Source organism: Sycon ciliatum, chromosome 4, assembly GCF_964019385.1.
Source record: "Sycon ciliatum chromosome 4, ocSycCili1.1, whole genome shotgun sequence".
Lineage (NCBI taxonomy): Eukaryota > Metazoa > Porifera > Calcarea > Leucosolenida > Sycettidae > Sycon > Sycon ciliatum.
The window spans coordinates 24,360,137-24,375,206 of record NC_088646.1 but is presented as its reverse complement, the minus strand read 5'-3'; the positions used below and the strand labels follow the sequence as shown (position 1 = coordinate 24,375,206).

The 15,070-nt window shown below is 46.9% G+C and overlaps 1 protein-coding gene and 2 non-coding genes across 3 annotated transcripts in view; 1 reads left to right on the top strand and 2 right to left on the bottom strand.

Moving 5' to 3' along the window:
- The window catches only part of LOC135815189 (xanthine dehydrogenase/oxidase-like), a 33,681-nt gene extending 19,568 nt beyond the window's left edge, over positions 1-14,113 (bottom strand). Inside the window, exons 1-17 of the mRNA XM_065328448.1 lie at positions 13,846-14,113; positions 10,736-10,793; positions 10,494-10,590; positions 10,224-10,332; positions 9,790-9,916; positions 7,206-7,267; positions 6,991-7,056; positions 6,503-6,589; positions 6,140-6,284; positions 5,366-5,533; positions 3,896-3,972; positions 3,295-3,391; positions 2,796-2,911; positions 2,306-2,502; positions 1,920-2,079; positions 1,679-1,750; positions 427-544 (exon numbers count right to left, since the gene is read on the bottom strand). Coding sequence (XP_065184520.1) covers positions 427-544; positions 1,679-1,750; positions 1,920-2,079; positions 2,306-2,502; positions 2,796-2,911; positions 3,295-3,391; positions 3,896-3,972; positions 5,366-5,533; positions 6,140-6,284; positions 6,503-6,589; positions 6,991-7,056; positions 7,206-7,267; positions 9,790-9,916; positions 10,224-10,332; positions 10,494-10,590; positions 10,736-10,793; positions 13,846-13,914 — 1,825 coding nt within the window. The 5' untranslated portion in view covers positions 13,915-14,113. The remainder of the gene's footprint in view (positions 1-426; positions 545-1,678; positions 1,751-1,919; positions 2,080-2,305; positions 2,503-2,795; positions 2,912-3,294; positions 3,392-3,895; positions 3,973-5,365; positions 5,534-6,139; positions 6,285-6,502; positions 6,590-6,990; positions 7,057-7,205; positions 7,268-9,789; positions 9,917-10,223; positions 10,333-10,493; positions 10,591-10,735; positions 10,794-13,845) is intronic.
- Trnaw-cca (transfer RNA tryptophan (anticodon CCA)) lies at positions 839-910 on the top strand. The gene has a single exon. It is a non-coding gene; the product is annotated as a tRNA-Trp (tRNA).
- On the bottom strand, positions 1,277-1,348 carry Trnaw-cca (transfer RNA tryptophan (anticodon CCA)). The gene has a single exon. It is a non-coding gene; the product is annotated as a tRNA-Trp (tRNA).
- Positions 14,114-15,070: the final 957 nt, after the last annotated feature.

Below are 15,070 nucleotides of genomic sequence, written 5' to 3'. Positions count from 1 at the left end.
AAACATATACATACACCAGGGCCGGAGGAAGGAGTTCGGGAGTGGTCTGGCCAACCTTTGGGGGGGGGGGGTCCGGGGGACTTCCCCCGGGAGAAATATTTAAAATTTACGTGAAATAGAGCGAATTTGGGCATCTCTAAGGCTCCAGAAAATGCAGAAAATTATAGTAAAAGAACAAAAACACAACCTTTTTATCCATATCAGCCATACAGTGCCGGTCAAGGAGTCCTGAGCTACTTCGAAGCACATCACACGTCAGCAGTACAGTCGAGTCATGTACCTCTGGATTTTTTTACACCGGTTTTGCACGAATCACATGGACCATCCAGCTGGGAAAGTGGGCGGCCATGGCCGGACCAGCCTGACCCGTTCCGCCGGCCCTGTACACCCAGAAGATGTGGACCTGTCTGTCCCTTAGTGTCTTACCTTCCACACTTGGAATATCATCGATATAGACTGCTTCGCCAGTGGCGTGATGTTCTGCTCTGAGATGAGCTATGGGACGTCCAACAGTATCGTCCGCTGACTGGTCGGATGGCACTTCCTGTATGAATGTTTTCCGAGGGTAGATACACACAAGCATAACCAGTTATAGGAATGCAGATGAACAGTGCATTATAACCACACCCCGGCCCTTTTGTCAGCAACATGTCAGTAAATGACACGGGTCAACTCTCTTCATATAAACACCCACCTATTTTTCCACCGTACAGATTTTCAAAGCGGGTTGAACAACTCTCATGTAACCTCAGCCTACAAAAAAAGTAGTGCCCATGATTGCCTGTGCTTCCGAAATCTGCTCAACCAAGATTACCCGCAGGCTAACACTTGAACAGCTGACTCCGTGGCGCAACGGTAGCGCGTCTGACTCCAGATCAGAAGGTTGCGTGTTCGAATCACGTCGGGGTCATATTCCTTTTTCTTCTTTTTGTCTTTTTTAACGTTAGAAGCAGGGCGCATTTTTTGGTTACAGATTCAGCAAACCCGGGCTTCAAGCCAATAAATACCTGAATGGTTTTTGCATTCTGATAACTTAAACTGGGTGTTCATCCAAGAAACTTGCCCCATTTCAATGTTCCTTTGTGACAATCCTGCATCGTCGAAATGCTAGTTTTTCGTATAGCAAAACCGGCAGCATCAGAATCAGGGAGTCGTAAAATACGACTCCGGCTCCCTGATCAGAATATTGATTTGAGCAGCCTCCAAAAATGTTTCTCAAACTGTTCCAGAAAAACTCCTTGCTTCAAACAAGAAAAAAATTATGAAAAAGTTTGCATGACCCCGACGTGATTCGAACACGCAACCTTCTGATCTGGAGTCAGACGCGCTACCGTTGCGCCACGGAGTCAGCTGATCTTTCTGAAGCCCATTGTAGCTGAACATGGTTGGGTCTCGATGATACGTACTAGTATGCGTTTCTGTCTTGTTCTGATCTCTTAGCCCAGCAAGAAATGGTCGCAACGCAGCGGATAGCACAAAATGGGCATGGTGCATGTGCTTTGTACAACTCTTATGGCAATCCATGATCCAACCTAGCTTTGGGAAAAGTTCAAATTACGTCAAAGACTGTTGTTGACTCCTTTTTCAGACCTTGTTTCTCCGCATTGGAATGAAATTCCGAAATTCAGAGTGCAGAGCTTCTCTAAGATCGCCAAAGTGCGGTCGATGTCGGGCCTACCTGATAGATCTGTGCACTTTTGCTTAGCAGCCTCTCTGGTTTGGGTACAGCGCTTGCATCTTCCACTGCTATCTGCACAGTACATCAGAGTTGGCGCACACAAAGCAGACATGCAGCGATTGTAGTCAAAATCCAAACAGATCTGAGTCCACATCACCGGGGAAAACTGCATCTATACTAGCAAATTCTTCACATCACATCTGGCACATCCGAACAAGAGTAGATGCCTCGCTGCACTCACTGTTGCGATGCAGTTCGTGACGGAGATGAAAAACTTGAAGAAGAAGCTGATGACAAGGCAATGTCTGTACTCTATCATTCCACCCGGCGCACCACTCTCTAGTGGCAGATCATCCACGAGTGACTTAGAGACAGCGGGTAGTATGTCATTCGACCACTCCCTGCACAGTAGTGTTGGACACATACACACACACAGATGCATGCACATGCATGCACACACACACATGCACGAACGCAAGCACAACCTGGTGTTAGTGGTATGGGATGTGTGGTGCTATGATATGCAGTACTCGATCACAGTACAGAGGCCATGAGAACGCGTAGAAATCGCCATGGTAACCAACCGTATTCAACAGTCATGCACTCAGGGTGGGACTCCACACTCACTGCCCTATCAGAAGCTGTTCCGTCTTCGGTGCGCTCTTGGTTTTTGCTGCCATGGCGCCAAACACCAGCGAACAATCTTCTACGGTTCTCTTCCCCTCGCTCGCATCGTCACTGAGCTTCACACGCATGGCAGCACTGGCAATGGCTGCGTCTCCATCACGACGTCGTGCTTGCTTGAACCAGTAGAGGAACTCATTCTGTAGAGACAGTCATGTTACCACAGATAAGAGATGTGAGCATAGGTAGCAATGCAATTCAGAATTAACAAAAAAACAATAACTCTACAATCTCCATACATGATAGTGCTTTGATAGCATGTATTGTGAAACTCCCCCCCCCCCCCCCACACACACATGCACTTTGCTACAAATACTGTATGCACATGATAGAATTATCAATGAGAGGATTGTACTTGCGCTAATGTTGTTCAGTTTTGCTGCTGTCCTCAGTACTCCCAGCTAGTTTTAAAACGTACTCTCCGAAATCATACCGCTTCAGTGAAGGTGATAGTGATGGACAAGAGCACTTCGTCCTCCCTCGCCGCTACTTTCTGATTAGGGGGACCGGTGAAGAAATCACTGGTGAATGCAATGGTGCGTTCTCCACCTGTGACACCACACACACGAGACATTGTTTCCAGAATGTGTGCTCGGTATTGGCGTTGATGTAGTCCACACTGTGTACTGGTGTACATAATGTGCCACTGGCACACGGTAATTTCATTGCCGCTGCTAGCCGGTGCTTGCAATGCACAGTCGTAATGTTACGACATAATCAGATTCATAACTTCAGAAGAGTTTAATTAACAAATAGGATATACTTGTAAGAGTGCAAAAACGAGTTTGAAGAACTGATGGAACCCAGAAGATACGAGTATACGCCACCACACTCCTAAGTAAGCATCCAGGACAAAACAGACGGCACGTATGGATGGCATCGTTCACTGCACATAGCTCAAAGTTAATTTCATCCACTTCCCATGCACTTGCCTTCTTTGGACGCGAAAGTCAGGCGACTTCTCGCAGCCGCAAGCAGAGGATTGAGGTCCGACACCGGACTAGCCGCCATCACATTCCCTCCAACAGTCTACCATGGAGAATGAATACAGCAGCAGTATGAGTGTAGGTATGAGTGTATACAGCAGCAGTATGAGTGTATACAGCAGCAGTATGAGTGTATACAGCAGCAGTATGACTCAGCAGCAGTATGACTCAGCAGCAGTATGACTCAGCAGCAGTATGACTCAGCAGCAGTATGACTCAGCAGGTATGAGTGTATACAATAGCAGTATGAGTGTATACAGCAGGTATGACTCAGCAGGTATGACTCAGCAGGTATGACTCAGCAGGTATGACTCAGCAGGTATGACTCAGCAGGTATGACTCAGCAGGTATGAGTGTATACTATAGCAGTAAGCACATCATGCAGTGTACATCACTCAAACAGGCTGCAGGGTGACAATGCAAGAGCAGATGGAAAGCCTACAAGTCCCCCTACTACTACTTTTGATATTTCTCTTCTTTTTTTAACCTCATGGTATACAGTGGCATGATTGCTTCAGGATTTGTTTTTGCAGTCATAGTTCCTTACCACAACATTGCGTATTTGCTGGCTACCAAACCATTGCAGCATGTCAGTCAACGCCACTAGCACTCTGGACTTATACTCTAAAAGGCATAAGAAAACACAGACGGCAAAGTCATAAGTCACCTACTTTCCCTCACCCGTGCAGTTACTACTTTCAGAATAGTTTAGGAACAAGGTTTATAGTGTGCTTGGTAGTCTTAAGCATATACACAGACACACACGCACGCATACACGCACACGCACACGCACACACACACACACACACACACACACACACACACACACACACACACACACTTGTACTTGTACTTGCTCACTGCCAAAATTGGTCACGTGGGTCTCCCCGGGAGAGGGGAGAGAGACTCAAAAGGAATCTTGGAAAGATGACTCAATTGGCCATTGAACCACCCAACGGCCGACACCCCCCCTGAAATCCCCAAACTAGGGTGGACTTGAAATGATCCCACTTATGGGCTCACCACACCTCAGTAAGTGGGTGAGGACAAGGTGCAGAAAAAGGATTGACGGCATCAGGGTATCCGTCCCGGGATCCAACTGCAGGTACCCCTGCCCTCAGTGAAGGTAATACTTGGTACTAGTGTGGGTGGCTAAATCAGAGTGGATCTGATAAAAGCTTCACTAGCACCATTGATTACACAAGAGTTTATCTAGCCAGAAGTAGTCCATGGTTAACAGGTATGTATACTTCAAATAGAAAGTATATGAACCCTGAAACCAACAAAAGTGGTAGGTACAACAATACACCTTCAAGCAGCCGAGCCCGTTGGCAACAGGCCCAACACTATCTGGCATAAGTGTACCCACCAACCGAACTAGCTGGCACACACACACACACACACACACACACACACACACACACACACACACACACACACACACACACACACACACACACACACACACACACACACACACACACACACACACACACACACACACACACACACACACACACACACACACACACACACACACACACACACACACACACACACACACACACACACACACACACACACACACACACACACACACACACACACACACACACACACACACACACACACACACACACACACACACACACACACACACACACACACACACACACACACACACACACACACACACACACACACACACACACACACACACACACACACACACACACACACACACACACACACACACACACACACACACTAATACACATTGGACATACAGACAACTTTGTGTATAATGACACTCGGCGGGGCATCAGAGAAGTGTCCTTATTCACGAAGTGTCCTTATACCCGAAGTCTCATTATATGTATACAGTTAGATTTGACTTTGTTCTGGGCATGGGAGTTCCGTCGTTATTCGCGAATTGTCGTTATATCCACAGTTGATATTAGCGAAGTTCACTGTAATGCAACCCATCCTTGCACACAAGGCTACATCATCTCCTTACCAGGCAGTGTCTTGATCAGCTCTTCCATGACATGTCCAAACTCAGTCAGCGTAACAGCAGCACCCACTGTCAACTCTGTCTCGCTGGACTGGATTGTGTGTAGCTCCTTGATCTCTGATGGTGATATCAACACTGGATACACGTGATTTTTGAACTTCATCTCCAAACCTAGATTCACAACACAGACAGAGGTATGGAGAGTTACTGTCTTCCTGCTACTCTGGACATGGATGCGGCTAATGGGGTTTCTCGGCACTTGTGCCAGTGGTTGTGAGACTTACCTCCTCACCCCCACCGTTAGGCACTGCATTTGCCGCTAGGGTTTACCTGGTGTTAGCGGCCGTCGTGAGTTCCCTTTGGGAACGGACCCGATAATTTTCTTACTAATGTCTTATTACTGCTCTGGATATTCAAACCCGTTTCAATCTTCGCATATCTCAGACAACAATACTATAAAATAGGTTACAAAGCCTTATTTTCATACTTTCAATTGAATCATACCCGCGAAGTGCATGAACAATATGCATGCATTAACCATTGGACGTGACACGCCACTTTGCCATATGTACATATACTTGACCGGTGCTAGCTGACCTGTAATCTGACAAGCAAGCTAAGCTGGAGTTAGGCCAACCAAGTATGTAAGCACATCAGATCACAGATAGCAATCATTGTTTCGCACTCTATCCGTTCAACATACGTTGAAGTACAAACACTATCAGCATAATAAATGGTCGCAGCTGATAACAGGCCTCAGTAGAAGGGCAAGCTTACCAATCTTTGTATTGCCAGCTACAATTTGTGCCCTAGGATATTGATGTTTAAGGGAGAGAAGCTGCTCCAAGCTCTGAGGTCGATTCCAGCAGACACGTTCACCTTTTACGATCAAACGTGACGGCGTCTTGGATCGTTTGGAAATCTATGAGGAACATAGTTATGCAATACAAACGGGATATTTATATTGCTGTCCCAAGACTCTTAACACAATACAAACATCATACCGGATCGGCCCAAAACTGTAAACCACGAGGTGTACATGTATTCCTCTCAGTGATAAAAGACGGTGGATAGACGTTTGTTGTGGGAATTTCCATAGTGGTTGAATAAGTGAGAAAAGACTGTATCCATAGCTCATACCATCAACTCTGGTGGAAATATTGGCTCTTGGGTAGGATCATACGGCGCAAACTTGCTGACGTCATGCAATGCTGTGGAGACATCAACCTACAAGTACAAGAACAAGTACAAGAACAAGACATGAACAGCTACATGAAGCTAGCTGTGGAGAGATCGAGGATATTGTCTCCCCCCCCCCCCCCCCCCCGCACCCCACAGTCCACTCTCTATATACCCACCCACGCAAAACGCATGAACACAAGCACATACACACACACACACACACACACACACACACACACACACATACCAGATGAGTACTGATGCCTATGTACTTATATCCAGGATGCAGACTGATGTGCCAGGTTTAAATTTCGACACCCCCCCCCCCCCCCCTCTCCTCTCCTCCCGTGTACCACATCCATGGCTCGAAATGCTTCATAAACGAGGCTACATGTGGGCATGTGGGCTTATCATGGCATGCCGCTATTGAAGATTGCGCAGCTTACCCCACTTTCATCTTTCATTGTCATGCAGCACTGACCATCAGCACCCGGTCCTTTGCAGCAAAACTCCTGAAAAGTGATGGTGAAGAAAAAAAGGAAACAGTAGAATGCATGAAAGGAACAATAGCAAGCGACAAGTGAAAGCGAACGCAGACATTGATAATACGATACAACATGCCACGGGCGACGCGTGTGCATGCTTCGCACTACAAGTTTACCTTGGTGAACGTCTTGAAGCCCTCCAGGATAGGTCGGTAACCAGTGCATCTGCAGAGATTGCCTGTGTGCAAAGACACGAGATAATGCAAACCAAAGGACGAGAGCACAACAATGGACTTAGCTACTGGACCTACGATACCGATATGCAGCCCAGGGGCGTTTCTGACTGGTACGTGACATGCCCGGGAACACAGTAATCCCGGTAACCCCACACATTCTAGAACCAAAACCATGCATTAGTACTGCGTGAAGACACGAGATGTATAGAGTTTGCAGCCCCGACACACCTTGAAATGCACACAGGGGAAAGTCCCTCACCTCCTACACAAAACACACATGCCAGTACTAGCATATGTTCAAACTGTGTACAAATTGGACATACAGGCATCCACATACAGGTACGTGCATAGGAAAAGGTCATTGTTACTCTCAGTGTCCACTCTTTACCTGTAGGGATCAGGTAGTATGAATGACAAGTGAGTATACAAACGATCAGGAAAAGGGACAATATGGCCAAACCTCTTCAGGATGAATGCCAAGGGACCGATGGAGATCTTAAAGGGGCACTCCGGGAATATTTTCGGTGGTGTGTTCTCTTCATGGGTGCCTTGTATGGCCCCCAAGGAATGGGGAATCGCGAAAACTAGACCCAAAAAGTCGATATATGAAGCCAGGGAGGGCCAAGTTTGTCTCCTCTTTTGATGGTTTTGATGACGTCACGTGTGATTAGTATTCAAATTCTCTGCATTTGAAGATCTTAGTTGTTTGAATTTTCTGGTGATGAAGAACGATGTTTGGTCGACATTCCCAAGCTTCACAACTGCGGACCTACTCTAAGGAACCTGAAGGACCCTCTGAGGTGCCCCTGGTAGAAGCGCAGCCTGATGAGGGCCAGGAGATTGGAGCGGACGACTTCACTGGTCCGCGTACGAGGATCCCGAAATTCTCTATATGTCGTGAGGCATATGGTCAGAACAGTTTTTTTAGACAAGCTGACACGAAGTCGGGGTGATGTGTAACGCACGTCAAAGGGCTGTCAATGCTAACAGCTGCAGCGCTCTCTCGACAGCGAAGGTAATCGACTGCCCTCTGCATCACCCCACATTTCTGGCAGGAACACCAATCGTTATTTCCTTGTCGACCAGTGAAGTCGTCCGCTCCAATTTCCTGGCCGTCATCAGGCTGCGCTTCTACCAGTGGCACCTCAGGAGGTCCTTCAGGTTCCTTAGAGTATGGTCGCAGTTGTGAAGCTTGGGAATGTTGACCAAACATCGTTCTTCATCACCAGAAAATTCAAACAACTAAGATCTTCAAATGCAGAGAATTTGAATACTAATCACACGTGACGTCATCAAAACCATCAAAAGAGGAGACAAACTTGGCCCTCCCTAGCTTCATATATCGACTTTTTGGGCCTAGTTTTCGCGATTCCCCATTCCTTGGGGGCCATATAAGGCCCCCATGAAGAGAACACACCACCGAAAATATTCCCGGAGTGCCCCTTTAATAACAGGAGTTCTTCGTATCCATGCCCTATACACAGTGAATATTCATGTATTGAGCCAATAGAGCTGCTACTACTAGTTCTGCACAGCGAAACTTTGCCTTGACGCATTCTTCTTAATGGAACTCCATTGCATGTACATGCACTCGTGTACTCATAATATTATAATACACAATTCAGCACAGAGCAAGAACGGTTCGTCACATCTATGCACTTTTAACAGTTAAAACCAAAAAAGCAGGTGACTCACTGATACAAGCAGGTGACTGATACAATGGTATGGGACTATGTGAAGATATACATTGTATCTTGGCAGCTCTGGTCAGGGGATAACTCCGTAGATCATACATGTAGTAAATCTTGCAGAATGGTGACACAAAGAGGTAGATGATGACGAACTGGCACCTAACATTGCACCTAACATTACTAGGTTATGCCAGTTCCTCTTCACTAGTCACCTCTCTCATGTCGCCACAAGTCCACGACCACCAAGAATATCACATTATGCCCTACACCTCCATTGTCCACACCCATGCGCTATGCTTCCAGTGTCCACACCTATACGCCACGCTACCACTTTTCACATCAATTCTGTTATCTACATCTATGCTCCACACTTCCGCTATCCACACCCATGTGCTACACTTCCACTATCCACACCTTTGCTGGGCGTTCCCCGCTGACTTGACTTGACACTTGACTGACTCAAGGCTACCATACAGAGTCCATGCTTAAGTTAATGTTCTACACTTTCATGATCCACGCTCATGCTCTGTATGCTCTTTCTGCGGCAGGTACCAGTTTCTCATTACCAGCGTCTTCGGGTCACTATTTTCCACAATTTTACCACCTAACTTGACAAATTATCACTTGACCAGAGCTGCCAGGATACAGACATCTTCATATAACACCCCTGGTTTCATGTCAATCACCTGATTATTGCTGAGTGCACGACGGTTGGAGATAGGACGAACCGTGCCTGTCCACTGTTGTGCTGAATTTTGTGTCTTTGGTTTCATTCAGAGCCTCCCCTGCGTATTATCTTAATAATTATGTGGTTGATCAATGGCACAATTTACCAGCAAGGACACCCTCCATTTCCGCCTGGCTCGGCTGTGGATTGTTACGCAGTAGCGTGTACATTGACATCACAATACCGGGCGTGCAGAAGCCACACTGGGAGCCGTGGCACTTGGCAATGCGTTCCTACAAGGTACAGTCAGAGATAATGCAAGATAAGACAGCATTGTGTGCATAGAGTATAGACTTGCAAAACGGTCAATTTCGCTATAGAATTGGGGAAAGCCTGGATATTGCTAGATACTAATGGGTAATACTTGCTGCACATATCTAACGGCTAGAGCGCTGGCAGTAATGCATGCATGGCCGTGTCCCTACCCATTGTTATATGCCCATATGGCGCATTGGATAGCCACTCCGAACCGTGCTGAAGAGGATCATCTGGCATGTCCGGGCAGAACTCCAGTGTGTGCTCTACGCAGGCGTTTCTTACCTGTACAGCATGTAGTCTGGTCTTGGTACTACCTATACCCTCCACTGTGACCACAGCACAGCCATCAACAGCACAGATCGGCACAAGACAGGCGTTGATTGCTTGATGCCTGCAAGCCGAGCGCACAGAGGAGTCAGCCAAATACAGCGAGAGGATTCTAATCAGACAAGTTAACCCAGCGGGGTGCACAGATGACAAAACTGCATTGTGCATGAAGGGAGTATCAGTACAGCCGTCTCCATCCAGTACGTAAAGACTGCGGATTTTTACCTGACTTTTTGATCGTGGGGTGAGCATTGTGAGATCATCACAGTACAAGCGCCACATCCACCTTCACCGCAGCCAAGTTTCGTGCCGCATAGTCGTACTGTGGACATGCCATGGGCAGGAATTAGTCAAGGGCAAACATAACAATGTGCAGTGTTGGAACCTGTAGTACAAAGACGGTCACAATAAAATTAGGCCACATATTGTTGACAATCAAATACATTCGGCACAGAGTAGGAGGATACAGTTATTGCGTAAGAATTGCAGCAGAGTTTGCTCGGGATTTGCATCTTTGAGCACTACCTGAAGAACAGAGAGATTCAAGGCAAGAACATAACACATATCATTAGATGGGTGGGAACCTTCATGGGGTTGCGCTCCGGGCCCAGTGGTTAGTTCCGGTGCTGCTGAAAAAGGTTCAACTCAAGGTGACAGGAACACGGCCAAACAGGCTCTAAGTTGTAGCCTGCAGGCAGGGTGACTGGTGTACGCATGAGCACGTGACCGCTTGCTCAACCGTGTTCGATTGGGAATATGGGCCGAACGCTGCATCGCAGCCTTCTCGGACCAAAACCAGTTGATTCAGTGTCCAAAAGACTACAACATATGGGCCAATCACGGTCGTCCGTGCTTTTATAAGACCGAAAGGGTGCTTTTAGTGACATTTTCCATACAAATCCCCATTTTTTTATAATAGGGCGCAGTCACCCCGTTTCGGTGGGAGTGGCGAGTTCGATTGGGAATAAAGGAGTAAGGGAGCGTCTCAGCTTCCTCGGACCAAGACCATTCGACTCGGCACCATTACAGTCAGACCTCGCTTATCCGGTCCTCGTTTATCCGGATCCCTCGCCATCCGGAAGAAAATCGTTGGTTACCAATTAAAGAGGAAGTTAAGGCAAAAATTAAAATTTCACCAGTTGTAGTCTTCGGGGTGCTGAGTCGAATGGTCGTGGTCCGAGGAAGCTGAGACGCTCCCTTCCTACTTTAATCCCAATCGAACTCGCGCACTTCCACCGAAACTGGGTGACTGCGCCCTACTGGATGGGGATTTGTATGCAAAATGTCACTAAAAGCGCCATTTCGTTCTTATAAAAGCATGGATGACCGCGATTGGCCCATATGTTGTAGTCTTTTGGACGCTGAGTCGATTGGTTTTGGTCCTAAAAGGCTGCGATGCAGCGTTCCTCCTTTATTCCCAATCGAACATGGTTGAGCAAGCGGTCACGTGCTCCTGCGTACGCCAGTCACCTGGTCACGTGCCTGCAGGGTACAACTTACTAGCCTGTTTCTGTCCCCGGGGAAAATTGCGATTCCGCGGCCGCGTTTTTTTCCGCGTTTTTTTGCGATTTTTCAAAAGACCGCGTTTTCCGCGATTTTCCCCGCGTTTTTTGAACTTTTTTGTTGCACTACACGTACACACAGTGCACTGTTCGGTCAGCAACGTCTCATCGTGGCGGCTTTTTACTCAAATATGACGAGTGCTTACACCAGAGACTTGTAACTGATTGATTTCACTACATACTCACTGAAAATTGCCGCACATCAATATTATTCACCGCATATTTACCGCAAATTCACAGCAAATTATGCCATATTATGCCGCGTTTTTCCCCGCGTTTTTTGCGATTTTTTTCCGCAATTTTCCCCGGGGACAGCTGTTTGACCTTTTTTGGGTGCAGTCCTGTCACTCGAGTTGAACTCGAGTTGAACCTTGGTGTGAAAGTTGTCGCCTGCTGGCGTGGTGACCAGGTGATTTGGGCACCCAGGAGCACGTGACCGCTTGTTCAACCATGTTCGATTGGGAATAAAGGAGGAACGCTGCATCGCAGCCTTTTCGGACCAAAACCAATCGACTCAGCGTCCAAAAGAGTACAACATATGGGCCAATCGCGGTCATCCGTGCTTTTATAAGAACGAAATGGCGCTTTTAGTGACATTTTGCATACAAATCCCCATCTCGTAGGGCGCAGTCACCCAGTTTCGGTGGAAGTGCGCGAGTTCGATTGGGATTCAAGTAGGAAGGGAGCGTCTCAGCTTTCTCGGACCAAGACCATTCGACTTAGCACCCCGAAGACTACAACCGGTGAAATTTTAATTTTTGCCTTAACTTCCCCTTTTTAACAGCATATGCCATGCTTACATACAGTATGTGTGTTCGATTATCCGGTTCCCTCGCCTATCCGGATATCTTTGTGGAAAACGGATGGGTGCGGATATGTGAGGTCTGACTGTATCACTATTTCGTTTTGTTATACCGAAAGTTGTGGCAAATAAAATGTGTCCTGACGTGATGTACACTTTCAACACCATAATATACAAGGCATTGCCGAAGACCGCCGCTCGGCCTCGCATCTATAGGTGCGAGGCCAAGCGGCGGTCTTCGGCAATGCAATATGTAGAGGGGACGGTTTCAAATAGGACACAGGTTGCAAACCGGAATGGACTCAATATTCACTTTCTCTCTTGGTGTTTTGATTAGAAAACATATGTCACAGTGAGACTACGATGTGTTATGAGCCAAAATTTCATGGCTCTGCGATGACCAGAAGCGCCATACCAAGCAGGTGAGTTTTTGACGTGTTGCTTCGCACTGCGACTTGAGTTTTACGACTTTCGAAAAATCAACTTCTTGTCGCAGGTAAACAGCGGCTCGCCTCTCGCCAATAAAGCACCGCATACCAATCAAAACTAATGGAAGCACACACACGGCTTATTGTTATTCTGTACTGGCCGTCGTGGAGCGATAGCAATTACCTAATTTCAGACCCAGAGTGAATTTGACGTGCACTCTAAAACGTGTCCGGTTTGGAGCCACCTCTGATTTGAACTTTTTTGAAGCGAAAAATTGGGCAACTTGGAGGCAATGGGTCAACATAAAGGAGTGGCTCAGTTCGATTGACTCTGGCCCCAGAGCAAACTTCAACATGCCAGTTTCCTTCCACAAACATATTTCGAGTGAAAAATCAACGCTGATGATCGGTTTGGGTCTATACAAATTTGGCTGTCAAAGCGTCCCGGTATCGAGCCGTCCCCTCTACATCGGTCCACATTTCATTTACTACAACTGTAGAGGGGAAACGAATTCATGACCCTGACCTAGTCCTAGAGCAGTGCTTGGATAGCTGTGTGTCAACACTTCCAAGCCGACCTTGGGGGTTCTTTTCTATTTTTATTGTAGCGATGATGCATACGTGTGCTGCACGTGACGTTATGAGACGGGGTATTGTTTACCCACTAACTTGTGACAACAATTTATTATACCGGTAATATTTATTTCAATAGAAGGAAGAAACAGTGATTGTAGGTGCATGTACGGTCTGGTCCCACTCGCTGCCCCTCCGGACAAAAGGCTTACCTTCTGTCCGTTCACGAAAAATATCAGGATGGACGTCACGTCACTCGCTACAGACAGGTTTCCCTCCATGATGGAGAGCGGAGTGGTAGCGAGCGCCTCAGGGAAGTAGATACCTGCGGGCAGACTAGTATTTTGGTATAGCTTGTAGAGATCATTGACTGTTTCATCTCATCCTCAAACATTAACCATTAACTTGAAAGTACAATATCAGCCGCAGTACTAATATCAGGGTATCTCAACGTCGGGCGGCCGCAGCAAAAAAAATTGTTTTCCTGCAAACGGATGCATCGATGGGCATGCATGGGATATGGGGCGAGTTGGTCAAGTAAAGACAGACAGTAACAACAGCACTGTAACTGTTATGTTGTGTTTCTTAGCCAAGTCAGATGATGTGCAGCGAAGTAAGTTTTCGGTGTCACTGTGACAGGATGGGCACAGACTGTCAGTTACTGTTTCAGTGTCACTGATTATAATTATCATTATTGTGGAGACTCATGTACTACAGTAGTAGTAGAGCGTAATCAAGAGACATGGAACTAGTACATGTAATTTGAAAGGGGTTCATAATCTATAATTATAAAGACATACTAGTAATTATCATGATTATGTACTCTTGTTGTGATGTAGTAGAAAATAGAAGACAGCCGTTGTAGAATCTACGGAATCTGTCCTTGGCAATCAATCCTCGCGATGGGGACAGTTGGGGCATGTCACACAACTACGATACTAAAGCCATGAACATGAAGTGATCACCATCAGTGTACCAATGACAATGGTGCACTGATGAGTGATGGCAGGCGTCTGCTAGTAGCTACGCTTGTACTCCGATAACGAAGCTCCGAAGACGACCATTTCATTTGGGCATATTTAAAGGCATAAAATACCTGTCAAAATCGGACGTCGACTACTACAGACTCATTATATCAGTGCAGTTATCGTATCACTGATGAGCGTCGTCGACTCAGTCGTCGTCGGACCTTTTGATGTGACAGCGACACAAGACTCACGCGATCAGCATGATCAGTCAGCAATGCAAACGCGCACACAGGCGATGCCAGTACGAGGAGGGCCCTCTCGCCTCGGTGAGCAACTGAACCCTTATTTATAATATCTGCTCTGCCGGGCCGGCGAGCGGCAAGACAGAAAATAATTTTGGTTTTGGTGGCTATACCGTCACTGCCACTGCATGGCGGCGCCGCATGGCATGGCGTCAGGTGAAATCCGA